At 37.7% G+C, this 16,433-nt stretch overlaps 1 protein-coding gene across 1 annotated transcript in view; it reads left to right on the top strand.

The window, feature by feature from the left end:
• Nucleotides 1-16,433, top strand: part of KCNU1 (potassium channel, subfamily U, member 1) — a 167,116-nt gene that overhangs the window by 51,804 nt on the left and 98,879 nt on the right. The window contains 9 exon segments of the mRNA XM_012651091.1: nucleotides 561-666; nucleotides 1,814-1,896; nucleotides 2,991-3,060; nucleotides 3,492-3,644; nucleotides 6,877-6,989; nucleotides 7,347-7,418; nucleotides 11,401-11,490; nucleotides 11,629-11,726; nucleotides 13,719-13,724. Coding sequence (XP_012506545.1) covers nucleotides 561-666; nucleotides 1,814-1,896; nucleotides 2,991-3,060; nucleotides 3,492-3,644; nucleotides 6,877-6,989; nucleotides 7,347-7,418; nucleotides 11,401-11,490; nucleotides 11,629-11,726; nucleotides 13,719-13,724 — 791 coding nt within the window.

Below are 16,433 nucleotides of genomic sequence, written 5' to 3'. Positions count from 1 at the left end.
TTCTAAGTTAATTATATTGTGATTAATGAGCATAATATGTACAATAGGTATTTTTTGCAATGTGTTGAGGCTTTTCTTTTCTTGATGGTCAAGTAAATTATCATTTTGATAAATACTTTTGTGCTCTTAAAAAAATCGGATTCTTTAAGTGTTGTTTGCAGAATTTATAAATACCAAACTTGTATGTTCAAAATCCATAATATGTTTTTCCACTTGATCTATCAATAATTGAAAGAGATGTGTTAAAATCTCTTCTTACAGTGGCAGATTTAATTTCTCATCTGGTTTTGCCCATTTTAACTTCATATATTTAGAAGCTATTTTTAAAAAATTATAGTTGCTTTAAAATTCTATGTATTTTCAGTAATTTAATTGCTTTTATTATATAGTAAACTTCTTCACCTTTAGTAAATCCTTTTTTTAAAATGGTATTAACTTGATTTGTATGTTTTCACATCACTGTGAGGGGTTCTATTAAATGCACTGAATAAGTATAACAATCTCTAAACCCAGAGTCAATCAACTTTTTTATATCTTTGCTACTAAATTCTTTTGTCCAGGGTCCCTCCTTCTTTGGAATTGGAGACCATATTTAAATGCTACTTAGCCTATACAACTTTTGTTTGTGGGTCTGCGATGAAGTGGGAGGATCTGAAGCGAGTTGCGGTAAGATCTAGTTCTTTTTCTCCTGTTGGTTTTCCTAAGCTGCAACCATTGAGATGATAGGCTGCATTGCTCTTTCAAAACATATTCTTTCAAATCCTCTAACTGGGGGGAAAATATGACTTCCTCAACTTTCAAAACTAACCATAAAGGAAATGTAATAATTGACTTCCAAATCTTCCTTGAAAAATATCAAGTAGACCTCACTGTTTACCTACATTTGTATTTAAATGATTTATTTCACTAAAGTCTCTATTTATCTAGATCAGTTTTATTTTATCAATCTAAGGGACCTGAAAAAGTTATGGATAGCAAAAGTGTGTTTGATCTTACCACCCAAACAGGATTCTTGCTGGAAGACAGATTTCCAAGAGTCCATCAGCTTTACCCAACTTCTCCTCCTACACACACTAATGTGCCTTCTGATAGGAGTAACATAAAGGAAAATAGCAGAAATTCTATCAAAGCTGTCACTAAAAATGATGAGCAGCATCCAACCCTCTAGACAGGTTTGATTTAAGATCAAAGCCAGCTCCCCGTCATATTCTATGTTTTACAGATTCAACAAATCGAAAGGTTTTAGTTTAAAGCAAACATCTATAGAGTTAACATAAAGAGTTGAAGCAGAAAATGACAGACCCAGCATAATCTTTCTCTTTCCTGAAACTTGGTACTATAAGAGACACTTCAATAATTTTCCAGAACTTTGAAATTCACAATCCACAAATATTGAATGACTGCTTACTTTGGCCCAAGGGGACCCCCCCAAATTCTTCCATCCCTTGCTGTCCTAAAAGGCAAATAAATAGGTAGGCAGTTGCTTATAAAGGTCTTATTGCTCATTGCTAGGCACAAAATGGTAATGATGGATAGTAGGAAAGATACAGCCTTGTACTTTACCGTTTTAAAGCAATCTTACATCTATGTCAGAGACCCTATGTCCTGGTCCCTCAGCGTCAGCCCTCATAGCCCTTGCATCATTTCAGAACTAGGATCTTGATGTAAAGACCCCCTTATCAACTCCTTCCCAAGTGTGTTCTCTTTTTCACTGGCAATTTTATGACAAACCCATAAGAAAACCCAAAAAGAAAACGCTAGAGCATTTCCCATGTAATTAACAAGACGGCCGCTGTTTCATCTCGAAGAGCAGGTGGAGCACGCAGAGGCGTGCCTGATCATAGCCAACCCTCTGTGCAGCGACTCGCACGCCGAGGACACTTCCAACATCATGAGGTAAGAAGCTGGCGTTGCGTTGTGTGTGTCCCAGTGCTCACCTTCTTCTATTTCTTTTAAAGCCTAGTGCATAAGACTAAACAGGAGGAGATGCCATCTATTACAGCACTAGGTTCATCATATTCCAAGTTTCTGCCTATTATTTTGCCCCCACCCCAAGGCTGCAGCTGGTGGCAAAAGGAAGTGAAAACGGAGCATCCTGAGTGTGTATGTGCCTCTCCATTTGCTTCCCTAAAGTTTCACATGGATAATCGCTATCTGAAATTAAAAAGAAAGCATACAAATACCTGATTATTATTCAGATAGCACCATTATCACGAAGATACTCTCCTCCTCAAAAATAAAGATGCAATTTGTGAACCCTGTTAACACGCTTTATTTATTGGGTTTTTTTTCCCAGCACAGTTCAGTATGATGTGCTTGTGAGCATTGGTAAGCATTTTCAGGTTGGCTAGAGTTAGTGTTACCATCTTGAACTGTGAACTATCAATGGGCAGGAACTTGACTTGCTGTCAGGGAGGTTCAGCTACGATGGTGAAGACAATGGCATCATGCCTAACCCAGACGGACTTCTGGTTCTCAGAGCAAAATACATACACATAGCTGAATGTGATGCTACGTTTCACAAGAAACAGCTGAGAATTTGCGCCATGCATAATACAGTAAATATGAGATAGATCTTAGTTTCTTAATTTGTGAAATGAGAAAGCTGAATTAGTTTGTGAGCTACTTTAAGCTATAGACAGCAAGTAAATCTCCGTTTTATCCTGTAATTATTATGTTTGGGTTTAATGGCTAAAGCATATGAAACTGTTTATTTCCTCCTCAAGAACTACTCCCACAAGACCACAGTTTTCTAATCCCAAGAGATGACCTTTCCATAGATTTAGTTTACTAAGTCACTAAAACAATAACGCTCTTCATGTATGCTAGCGGACATAACATTTTTAGAAAACAACATAACAATGGACTTTATTATATACGTCAAGTCTTTCTACATTTACCTACACATCAATTTAACTCCGAATTGAATTATATCACAGAGCCGTTTGTATATGACATATCACTGATGAGCCTGTTTGTGGTTTATGTAGGGTCCTCTCTATCAAGAACTATCACCCTAACACCAGAGTCATCATACAGATACTTCAATCCCACAACAAGGTATCGTAATATTGCAGCATATTCAATCTCCTTCCCTTTTAGTCCATGGCGCTAGATGAACCTTATTGCTATCTCACACATCAATAAATGAAAGTTTTTGCTGTTCTTAGATAAAATTTGGAGTCTCATTGAGATTGTTAATCACTTACGAATATAAATTGGGGCAAGAATTAGAGACCTAAGCCATTTGACCTGACTTTGCAATTCTAGCCATTTTTGTTTTTTAAAAAATTGGAACAGTTGACTGCTAACCACTTTCAAATACTGCATTTGTTCTTATCACATCCATTGACCCAGGCACCACTTTTATGCCCAAGAGTAAAGAATAAATAGTTTCAAATAAAGTAAATGAAAGAAAGATATCCATCCAAAAGAGCCTTCTTGAGGTATGTTTATTCCTAATTCTTGACCTACTTTCTACCACGAAACAGGTTTATCTGCCAAAGATTCCCACCTGGAACTGGAGTACTGGAGACAACATTATCTGCTTTGCTGAATTAAAGCTTGGATTTATCGCCCAAGGCTGCTTGGTGCCAGGCTTGTGCACCTTCCTAACGTCTCTATTTGTTGAGCAAAACAGAAAGGTAGCCTTGTAAAGCAATGTTGAATCTTGGCTCTCTTCCCATATCGCACATATTAGGATCAGAATTAAGAAAAAAAAACTGAGAAGAGCAAGAGGGCCTGAAGAAATGGAATTTAACTTTTACGTGAGCTGGGAAGAAATTGAGAGATCTAGATTAAGTCCCATGTCCTGCATTGGCCTTGAAGTAGTCATTTATCTTGCTCTTGTCTAAGGGTATTTATCTCCAAAACAGAAATCATGACTCCACTTCCTACCTGCATTGCAATTCAGGATGTTAGGAATGTAAATATATTCATAAAGGCAGGGGGCTCTGAGCTATCGAAAGTAGAAATATGAATAAAGGTTACATTATTAATGAAGTCACATATTTAAATATAAATTAAATGCAAAATAATAATTGACATAATAATAACAGCTTATATTAATCAAATAGAAATAATGATATAAATAATAATTAAAATCTAATTTGCCAGGTTATTTTAGGGACGTTCCATGCAGTACTAATAACAGTGACCAATAGGTACTCAATAGGTAGTGAGTACCTATTGCGTTGTGTTTCTCCTCAATAATATTTCCAAGTGGTATCCCAACAATGGATTGGTGAAGCCAACTAAACTTGATCATATAGTATGTTAGTGAACAGCAGAGTTAGAATTGTCGGGTCCCAGTTTTGCCACTATATCCTATGCCCTCGGTGTTGGGTATCTACTCACAATCTCCCACATCAGGCTTTTTGATGCCTTCATCTGAGACAAAGTAAGAGGCTAAAAGGAATCATTGGGATAAATTTCTATACCACAAAATGTGGTCTTCCAAATACCATTCCCATGAAATGCCCCAAGAAAGGTGCTCTAACCTGTGGCTGGGCCTGGCATTCCTTGTCTAAAGCCCTTCCAGAGAAGGACCTTCATCTCCATTGAGTTCCAAGTCCATATTCGCTTCTTCATACACTTGAATTCCTTTCTGGCCTCTCCTTGCACTTTATTTCTTCTGATCAATACAGATGTTTGCATCTTTTCCTGTTCCATCTCTGACGCTATTAACGAAAAGCAAAAGAGGTGAAAAATGCTCTCTGGTCAGCAAAATGGTAGCTGGGACAAACGGAATTCTTCTGTAATTCCATCTGTGAGTGCGAGGAGATACAACATAGAGGTGAAGAGACATGCACAGCAGTCAGTGGGGAATGAACCTTGGTGCTGCCACAGGGCACGTGCTTTTACCTTCTTCTAGTGGTCAGTGTGCCCGGCCTAGCGAAAGGCCCATAAGGGAATTGTCTTTGCCTGTATTGAATGCTAAGAAAGCAGCAGAGAACTTTGATATTTGTTGCGATGACTGTGATTTTAACCTCCGTGGCTGGAGAAAATGAATGGAATGAGAACTCTATATGAAGACTTTGCCTCCTTCATGGAAATATCCAAGGTGGAGATGTAAAATCACTCCTATTATAGTTTTCTTAAATTTAGAGCTGTAACCACTTCACTGAGTATGGTCAACTGACATTATCATCACAAGATGACTTTTGGAATATGGAAATTGAGAGACATCCGTGGTCTCCATAATTTTTGTTTTGTTTTTAATGAAGTTGGAAACCTGCTTTCAGAAACCCTAAACTGAACAGCATCGGGGCAAGATTTGCTAACCCTGTGCTCTGCTCTACTGTTTTAGGTTCTATAACAAACTGTTAACTTCATTTTAATGGCCAAGTCTCCTGAGCCATGTGTCTCGTTTTTCTTGTATGAGACACTTACTTTCCCTGACTCTCAGTTTCCCCATCTGGAAAATGAGAGTTGTTCATTTCATAACCTGATTTTTCCAAGCATTAACGTTTGTAAAACATCTGAATACTCAGATTAAAAGGCCTTGAACCAGTGCCGTGGGTTTTAATTATATTGATTACGTTGTGAAAAATTGTAGCTTGAAAAGCATTTCTGGTTGTTTCTAGGTTCAGAGCACTGCCTTAAGCTTAAATTTAGATTAGCTCTCATCCAACTGGCTTATGTGAGCTTCCAGATTCTTCTATCCAAAGTCCACTTTGTCCTCCTGTTTTCCTTTCTGATCTTTTAAACACTATCTCAGGAAATCGTCTTCATCTCCATGGTTCTCATTTTTTACCCTCTTCCAAAAATTGAAACATTTGGATTAGAAGCACTAAGCCAATTTCTTTAGTAATCGAGACGTAAATAGAGGTGTGAACTGCCCCAGAAGGGAAGCCCTCATCGTGAGAGGAATTTAAGCAAGGCGGAAAAGGCAAGAGATTCAGCTGAATCTTGTTGGTGGTGGTGGGCACTGATTTGCCTGAAATAGGTGGTGCTTTTTAGCAGGGCAGAATTGTTTATTTCTTTGTGTGTTTGTTTTTGTTTTGTTTTTCCCAAAACACATGACGACCATCTAAGGAGAATTTCTGAGCCAGTCGTAACCCTGCACAGCAGAAATGCTCCAGAAGGTTTAGAAATTCCATTCTTTCATCTGAAAGATTCTGGGCTTTAAGGAGCCCGTCCTGATATCGCAGAGCGGGGTGGTGGCGATTCTCACGGCAGCAGGGGGGACAGGACGAGAGAAGGACCTTACACACGTGTCAACAATGAGTTCCCAAGAGTCTCCCTGTTGGGCTGTTTTTAGCCTTTTAAAAAGACATCCTTCTCCTTTCACATCTCTCGTTTCCCTAGAAACCTACTGTTGCCCTTGATTGCCTCATTGTCACTTCCGTTGATCAGGTTGGCACTTCAGGTTCTCTGACCCTGTGAATGGTGCTGACACTGGGAGGAAGCCATGGATTTTCTTTTTTTTTCTTTGAAGCATATGGTTAGTAGAAAACTAAAATGTTTTAAAAGCAATCTTCAACAGCACTATCCAGAGATAGACAACTTAGATTCCACGTAATTTCTCCCAAATTATTTTTACTGTCTCAGAAAACAGTCTACTTTGACGAAATTAGGAGTGGACAATAGAGAAGAATCCTAATTTCCAGTAAGAAAACTTGAGATGCCATCTGGGATGAAACTAAGTCATGATATGTTCACCTCATCCTGAACACTTTAATGAAAATAGCTGAAATAATGTTAGAATTTTAGTCCTTTCTTTAACATTCTTCCATTATGCACTAGAATAAATCTCCTTTTCCTGACCTAAATGCGATGGAGACCAGTTTGCTGCTTAGCATAATAGACAATGTGAATTATAACATCCTATATTCCACGTCATTGGGCTTCATGTGGCATAACTGTGTATTCCAGATTTCTCCGAAACAGCCCTGGAAAAGACATTTCTTGAATGGCATGAAGAACAAAATCTTCACTCAGCGTCTCTCAGATGACTTTGCTGGAATGAGTTTTCCTGAAGTTGCCCGGTAAGTTCAGCAAAATCCTTTCCTCATTCTTCAAGCAACAGTGTTCATCAAGGGCTCCCTGCAGTCCAGGCTCCATCACAAACACGGAAGATGTAAGAATGAATAACTCGGAGTCCCTGCAACTTAGAAGTTTGCAGTCTGTGGGCGACAATTTCATCTCTGTCCCAGTTGGCACCCTGGTCATCGGTCACTTGCGGTGGACTCACTTCTAAGTGAAAATTCCATACGTGGGGGTTCTTGCCTCTGCTAAGATACTGGTTTTCTCCCAGGCACAGAGTACAAAGTGTTAGTCATATTCTTGCCGACTAGCACCCTGCTTTTCTTTCTTTCCTTACAACTCCTTGTCTTCCTTTCCAGGGTCTGCTTTGTGAAGATGCAAATCATGCTGATAGCCATCGAACACAAGTCCCACTTTCAGGGTGATTACTGGTACCAATGAGGCTTCCTATCTCTTCAGTTTGTTTTTTTTTTTTTTTCTAATTTCAGAATATTACAAGGGTCAAATGTTTTTGTTACGTAAATTGCTTTTGTACCATTTGAGTCAAAGTTATAAGTGTACCCATCCCCCAGAAAGTGCGCATTTACCAGTTAGGTGTGAATTTACCCATCCTTTCCTCCTCCCTCCCACCTGCTCGATTTTCGATGAATGTTATTTCCGTATGTGCATATAAGTGTTGATCAATTAGTTCCAATTTAATGGAACTAATGAGTGAGTACATGTGGTGTTTTTTTTTCCATTCTTGTGATACTTCACTTAGAAGAATGATCTCCAGTTCCATCCAGATTAATACAAGAGGTATTAGATTTTTTGATTAGAATCTTTGCAATTAAGTCTTTTTCCAGAGATACAGCCATAACTAAGCTTTTTTCCACTAGTCGAGAGCCAGCCTCTGCACACCCAGGCTCCTGCCGCTGTCGTGCACTCATGCTGTCTCTAATGACCGGGACACAATGCTCACCCTAGGGTGACCCCACCCCTGTTCTCTCTCGGGAGCAGAGAATAAATGGTCACCTTCTCAGATCTTTTCCTCTTAATGATGTTATCAGAACTTGTAAGTCTTGACCATGAAACAATACTATGAAGTAGAATTATTTGGGAAAAAATGTTCCCACGAACTCTAGCCTTAGAAAGTAAGCTGCCAAATGTGGCAAAATAGGACTTTGACTGGCCCACTGGACAAAGTCTGTTGTCGATAGGATAGGTAAAGGAAAAAGGTAACATCGCCAGACCACTAGCATTTCCTGAGAACCTGTAAGTGGATTATATGAGAAGTAAGAGAAGTCATTATGTAATACAAAAGAAAATCCAAGAAAAACAGAATGTACCAAAACATAGATGGGGGAAAAGTAGGAAAAAGAAAGAATCAGCAGTTATATGGATAAAGTATGCTGAAAAATAGGAAAAAGTGGGGGCTTAAATGGGATGGGGGGGCAAGAAAGGCTATTATGTTGCCTCATGTGTGCTTTTTAGTAGAAAATTAACTCACGCTCATTTGGAATCAACAGACTAGATCCCGAACCTAACTATGATTTGCTAGCTCTGTGGCCTTGAAGAAGAGTTTATTTGTAGAATGAGGAAGTCAAGTTAATGAATTTCTAAGACCCCTTCCAGTTCTACAATTGGCATTACCAGGAATCCTATAATTACAGAGAAACATTGAAAATTTAATAATTTTAAACTATGTCAGATGGACTATGAATGAATGATTTTATATGAAAGGTTAGAAAGAATAAAAGATCTAAGCTGAGAGAATGTAGAAGGCATCTTAGTAGAAAAAACCAGTGGAGTACTGTGAAAAGCAAGTATTTAAGGAAAGAATAACAGATAATATTGCCTGGCTGGCTAAGTTCTATCTAACAATCTTGCCATGCCCAAGACAATCTCAAAATCTAAACCTCTGAATGTAACATCTGCAAAAATGGACTTTCTACTGGACACAGGTCAGAGTAAAATGGTAGTCTTAGAATCATAAGCCAGACAGTTTCAGTTTCAAACTGGCCCAAGATTTGCTCAAGTTTTAGTAACAACTTGGGACTTCCACAACCTGGGCTATATGTCAGAATTATTTGCAAAATTTTAAAGACATATGGATTCCAAAACCCCATTTCTGACTTTGCAAAATCAAAATATCCAATAGTGGAGCCTGAGAATGTTTTTCTTAAGTCTTCGTGATATAGCCAGTTTATTCACTGTCACTTGGAAACTACAACCACAGACCCTTAAGATCCTTTCCAACTCTAATATCATTTTCCATAAACTTTATTAAGATGACTGATAGGACATCACAGACCAAAAACACGAATATTTATCAAGCAACTAATTTCAGGTAGATTCGAAAGATCGTAGTGTAGCTTACCAGCACACACCTACTCCCAGTGAAAGAAAGACCCCCTCCAACACAGATTTCACTTTGGCTTCTCACTGAAAAGTCAGGTGAATCAATGGGATTAAATCCAGATTTAGCAAAAGCATTGATCATAGCAATCTCTTACACGATTGCTACTTCATGACTTTGTGTACATTAACTCTTGAACCCTCACAACAATGCTGTGAGATGGGTACAATTATTAGTCCCATCTTACTGGGAGCTATTAGTCCCATTTCACAGAGGAGGAAAAGTGAGGCCCAGAAAAGTTAAATAATTTCCCCAATCTCACACAACTCCCAAGTGGCAGAGCCAGGGTCTGAACTCAAACAGTCTTGTTCCGGGGGCTGCGCTTCTGATCACCATACTGGGCTAAATCTACCACAGCCACTATTGGTATAAGGAAGATTGGACATATTAATGGCTGGGCTTTAAGCAAGTATATTTAAATTCCGGGGAAAATCTACTTTTTCTCACCTTTTATTTCCTCTTCTAATTGATACACTTGCATAGACTCTAAGACTTGCAAAAGCCCTGGATGATCACGAGGGGATTTGTCTTAGGGAATAATTTGCCACCTGCTAAGAGAGGAAGCTGGATCTGACCTTAGTCAGATAATGTAATGAGTTTGTTCCAGTGACAGATATTCTCTGATAGAGCAATGGGCCATGATTTGTAGAGAGAAGATAAAGCAATAATGTCAGTTTGGGAAAAGCCCTAAAAGTAATTCATTTTTTCTCTCAAATGCAATCAGATATATGTATTATTGCAACAATGTCTGTCATAGCTAGATACTTAACATGAGTTCAGAGGACCATACTCCCTTAAAAAAAAAAAAAAAAAGGAGCTATGTAAGACACAACTAAGCATACATGTGCTAGTTAGTGAACACCAACCAATAGTACTAATATTTAGGGGACCACAAATCCATGTTCTTTTCCTGTCCAAGTTAAAACCAATTATTCCACTCATTAATATAAGTCAGTAAATACTCAAAACATATCATCCATTGTCTTCAGCAGTAACGTATCTGAACATGGATATTTAGTCTTGTTCCACTCTTGGCGTAGAGCTGAAGAGCTTTTGTTGTGCAAACACATTAATTTTTTGCAAGGATTCTCTAACACTTGCAAGTTAACTCTGGAGTATCCTACCAACAGAACAAGCTGTGCCAAAACTAAGACTTGACCTCATTCCTATACGAATGGAAAAGGAGGAATGATTTTTAAAGGAGGAGAGGAGTGCTTTCATCACCCACAAAAGAAGTGAAGGGAGTTATCGAGTTAAAAGACCTCACCACACTGGGGGTCTGAAATAAAGAAAATAAAGGCGGGAGATCCTGACAAATGGGGAGATGTGGGTAACTTAGAGTGACAGCAGAGTACTGTATCAAGGGGTGTCATGGATAGAAATTTACAAGACAGCATTTTCAAACACATAAACCATAAGGGAGTAGAGAATCCAAATGTTCAAGTCATGTTAAAAGTAAAAATAATTCACATGGTTTCTGTTCCCAAAAATCTTGCAACCAAAGTAGACAAAAATGAAGTCCAAAGAAACGTACAACTTCAAAAACTGCATATGTCAATAAAAGGAATTTTTAATTCAATTGGTTAATTAGAATGTAATTTAATTTTAAATATTAATAGCAAGTGGCCTAAACACGAACACGACTAGTATGACCATGAGCCTGGCAACTGTGTGGTCTTGGCCTGTTTGTCATATGATAACTTAAATTAGCTTTCTGAGTTAGTTGGAGCATCTCAGATTCATGACACAATCCAGGGAGGAACTTCCCCTCGGCTTGGCTGTATGTGCTGTTCAGCAGTCAACTTGCTACTTGGCTCTTCTCAGCATAATTAGCGGCACTCAAAGGATTAAATATAGTCCAATTCACATTTTCCTCTGTGTTTGGCAATAAAAGAAGACTGAATCCTCTTAACTCGGCAACTTAGAGAATCCATTGGTAATGACAGGATGAAGCACCAAATATTGCCACCAAAATCAAAGGGAAAAGTTACTATACTTTTATTTTCTCTTTCCAGCGGTCTGATACTAAATCCACCGGTACAAGTTAGGCTGCGTAAGAACTCATTAGGGTTCTTTATTGCTGAATCTCCAAGGGAAGTCAAAAGGTAATTTTTAAAAATCACTTTATGGGGAGAGATCACTAAAGCAAATACAACTTCATGGGAGGAAGACTTGAGTCGGCACAATGCCTCCTTGGTATTAAGCCTCACATAAGTCATTCTTGCTTTGTTTTCATTGTCCAGAGCTGCCTTTTACTGTTCCGTCTGTCACAGCGATGTGTGTAATCCTGAGCTAATTGCAAGATGTAGCTGCAAAACCAAGAGCCGACCGTACATCACAGGTAATTATGTCTGGCTGTCCCTACTTAGCCCGGCTTCCAAATCTGGCCAAGGAGAGAGAAGAGGGTTCTCTCTCGTAGGAGACAATACCAATTTGAACTTGGCCAAGAAGGGGCAGACGTGTTCCCATTGGACATGTAGGACTTGAGAATCAGTCTTTTAGCTCTGGAAGAAAACTTACTGGTTATCGAGTTATCAATTCGCTCACAAGCCAGGCATGTGAGTTCCAAAAGAGATTCAGTCATGCTGTCCAAAGTCACATAGCCAGTTAGTGGCGTAGCCACACTCAATCCCAAGCATGCTGACTTCTAGCCATTGCCTTTTCGCTATTGCACGCTCGTTTTCTGCACGTCAGCCTGTAACTGACTGCCTGGTTGGCCATAAGAACGCCACCTCATGACCGTTCCTCGGGGACTCTGTTTCCCTGATGGACGGCAGGGAACTTAAAGTTTACTCATCTGACACCGTGATGCGAGAATGTAATGTCTCTGTTCTCTGTTCTCTCTAACTGAACCCAATGGCTTACCAACAACACTTTTGACTTAATCGCAGGAAAAGAAAAATTAATCTCCTGCATTCATGGTAAACCAAAAAGACCCTTCTGGTTTTAAAACTCAGTCTCTTCTAGGTGCACTCAGATTCTTTGGGTAACACCCCAGTGTTTCGCAGAATATAAACTGAGTTGGTCCGAAATGTGAATTTCCTATCCAGTCTATTCTAATCTCTGAGATGCTTATTCTCTCTTTCTCTCCAGAATGCTATTTAAATTCAGGAGTAACTTGCACAGCATCATGGTTATTCTCGTAGGGGACACAAGTCCTCACTGATTCCTCCTGAGACTCCTCATTCCCTTTGGTCTATAAATGTCACCTTCTGTGACCTCTGCGTCAACAACCAAGAAATGAGTTCCTCCAGGCTTTGTGTCACGTTCTACCTTTTGTGTCTGAAATCCGTCGCCCTAGTCTTGAGGTCTGCAAAACCCTTTTCAGTACTACTATGCCCTTCATTCCTCAGGTTATATTTTTGCCTTTTATTTTTAGTTGACACTTAATAATTATTCATATTTATAGGATACAGAGTGATATTTTCATATGTGCATACAATGTGTAATGATCAAATCATGGTGATTAGTACATCACCTCAAACTTTTATCGTTTCTTTATGCTGTGAACATTCAAAATCCTCTTTTCTAGTTTTTTGAAAATATACAATAAATTATAGTTAACCTTGTAGAACATCAGAACTCATTCCTCCCATCTAGCTATAATTTTGTATCTATTAACCCACCGCTCACCATCCTCCCCTCCCTCCTACCTTCCCCAGCTTCTAAAAACCACAACTTGACTCTCTGCTTTCATGAGCTCAATTTTTTTTAGTTGCCACATATGAGTGAGAACATGTGGTATTTATCTTTCTGTGCCTGACTTATTCCACTTAACATTATGTCCTCCAGACTCATCCATGTTGCTGCATAGGACAGGATTTCATTCTTTTTAATAGTCAAATAGTATTCCATTGTGCATATACCACATTTTGTTTATCTATTCATCCAGGAATAGACACTTGGGTTGATTCCATAACTTGGCTTTTGTGAATAGTGCTGCAATAAACATGAGAGTACAGCTATCTCTTTGATATATTGATTTCCTTTCTTTTAGATACATACCCAGTAGTGGAATGCTGAATCATAGGATAGTGGTTCTATTTTTAGTATTTTAAGGAACCTCCATAGTATTTTCCATAATGGCTGTACTAGTTTACATTCCCACCAACGGTGTATGAATTCCCTTGCTAGCCTTTGTTATTTTTTTGATTATAGCCATTCTAATTTGGGTGTGATGATATCTCATTGTGGTTTTAATTTGCTTATTCCTGATGTTTGGTGATGTTGAACATTTTTTCATATACCTGATAGTCATTTGTATGTCTTCTTTTGAAAAATATCTATTCGGATTTTTCCCATTTTCTTATATATATATTGCTGTTGAGTGAAGTTCCTTGTATATTTTGGATATTAGTCCCTTGTTGGATGAATAGTTTGCAAACACTTTCTCCCATTCTACAGGTTGTCTCTTTACTCTGTTGGTTATTTCTTTTGCTGTGTGGAAGCTTTTTCATTTAACATAGACCCATTTGTCTATTTTTGTTTTTGTTGCCTGTGCTTATGAAATCTTAGCCATAAAATCTTTGCCTAGATTATGGCTAAGACTTTTAGTAATTTTATAGTTTGGGATCTTACATTTAAGTCTTTAATCCATTTCGAGTTGATTTTTGTATAGGGTGAGAGATGGAGGTCTAGTTTCATCCTTCTGCATATAGATATCCAGTTTTCCCAGCACCATTTATTGAAGAGCATGTCCTTTCCCCAGTGTGTGTTCTTGGCACCTTTGTGGACCTTATATCATTTTGGTCCCTCTGGTCTTTGGGATTTTTCAGTCTCCCCATGTGCACGTGTATGTCAGGATGTGGGGATTGGGTGGATTTCCTCTCAGGATTCCTTCTTGCTTAAACGCGTCTCCTCCTCTGTAGTCATCTTGCGTTGTTACTAGACACTCCTCCGAGAATACTCTGCCATGAATCCATATGAAAAAGGAAGCACCTCTCCCATTTTCTCTCCTTGCACATTACAACACTATTGCGTTTGCCTTATTTAGTCACTCCTCATCAACCTGAAGCCCTACATGTGTGTATGGGAGGGTGGGGGACTGGGTCCTTTCTCAGAGATCCAGGCTCTGTCATTTTTATAAAAGCTTTATTGAGATATAACTCAAATACCATAAAATAAATACCATATCCATTTAAAGTGTACAATTCAATGGGTTTTAATGTGTGACCACAGTTGCGTAGTCATCACTACAATCAATTTTAGAACATTTTTCTCCCCTCGAAAATAAATCTTTTCCCCAATAACAGTCATTGCTCATTCTCCCTTACCTGCAGCCCTGGAAACCACTTGTCTACTTTCTATCTCTATATATTTGCCTGTTATGGTCATTTCATAAAAAGGAAATCATACAGTATATGGTCTTTTATGTCTGGCACTTTTCATTCAGCCATGCTTGGCATGTAGCAATACCTCATTTATTTTTATATCTGGATAATATTTCATTGTATGGATATACTTCATTTTGTTATCCATTCATCTGTTGATGGAAATCTGAGCTATTTCCACCTTTCGAATATTGCGTGTAATGCTGCTATGAACATTGGTGCACAAATATCTGTGCAAGTTTCTGCTTTCAATTTTTTTGTGTGTATATACCCAGAAGTAGAATCACTAAATCAAATGTCAATTCTATGTTTAATTTTTTGAGAAACCACCATACGGTTTTCCGGCAGCTACATCATTTTACATTCCCACTAGACATGCAGAAGGGTCCCAATTTCTCTATATTCTTACCAACATTTGCTATTTTTCATATTTTAAATAGTAGCCATAGTAATCCATTATAAAGAAGACTTAATATAGTTAAGATAGCAGTACTTCCAAAATTGACCCACAGATTCAAAACAATCACAGTCAAAATCCCTGCTAGTTTCCTTGCAGAAATTGACATGCGAATCCTAAAACTCATATGGAAATACAGGAACCCAGAATAATAAAAAATAGTCTTGAAAAAGAATAACAAAGTTGAGGGACTCAACTGTAGTATCTCACTGTGGTTTTGATTTGAATTTCCCTAATGGTAATGATATTGAGCATTTTTTTGGTGAAGATCTTATTGATCATTTATATATCTTCTTTAAAGAAACATCTAGTTAGATTCTATTTTTTAAATTTGGTTATTGTTTCTATTATTGAGTTGTATAAGATCTTTATATATTCTAAATACATATCCCTTATCAGATATAAGATTGGCAAATATTTTCTTCAATTCAGTGGTTTGACTTAATTTCCTTTGTATACTTTGAAGCACAAAAAAAATAAATTTTGATGAAATCCAGTGATGTATTTTTCCTTTTGTCACTTTTGCTTTTGTGTAATATCTAAGAAGATTTTTACCAACCTAAGATTATGAAAATTTGCTCCAATATTTTATTCTAAGAATTTGGTATTTTTGATTCTTAACATTTAGATGTATGATCAGTTTTGAGTTCTTTTGTGTATGGTGTAAGGAAGGGATCCAACTTCACTCTTTCCAATGCAGATATCCAGTTGTACTGGAACCATTTGTTCCAAAGACTATTCTTTTGCCATTGAATTTCTCTTGGCACCCTTGTCAAAAAAAAATTGACTACAAATGTCTGAGTTTATTTCTGGAGTCTCAATTGTATTCTGTTAATCTATATGTCTAGCCTTATGCCAATAACACACTGTCTTGATTAAAGTTTTGTAATAAGTTTTTACATTGGGAAATATGAGTCCCCCAACTTTGTTATTCTTTTTCAAGACTATTTTTTATTATTCTGGGTTCCTGTATTTCCATATGAGTTTTAGGATTCGCATGTCAATTTCTGCAAGGAAACTAGCAGGGATTTTGACTGTGATTGTTTAGAATCTGTGGGTCAATTTTGGAAGTACTGCTATCTTAACTATATTAAGTCTTCTCATCTATGAACATATGATGTATTTACAACTATTTAGGTCTTTAATTTCTTTTAATAATGTTTTATGGTTTTAAGATCATAGGTTTTATAGTACTTTTATTAAATTGATTACTAAGTATTTTATTTTTTTAATGCTATCATAAATGAAATTGTTTCCTTAG

This window comes from Propithecus coquereli, unplaced genomic scaffold (genome assembly GCF_000956105.1).
Source record: "Propithecus coquereli isolate 6110/MARCELLA unplaced genomic scaffold, Pcoq_1.0 Scaffold349, whole genome shotgun sequence".
Taxonomy (NCBI): domain Eukaryota; kingdom Metazoa; phylum Chordata; class Mammalia; order Primates; family Indriidae; genus Propithecus; species Propithecus coquereli.
The sequence above is the reverse complement of the archived record's forward strand: the minus strand, read 5'-3'. Positions and strand labels throughout refer to the sequence as shown.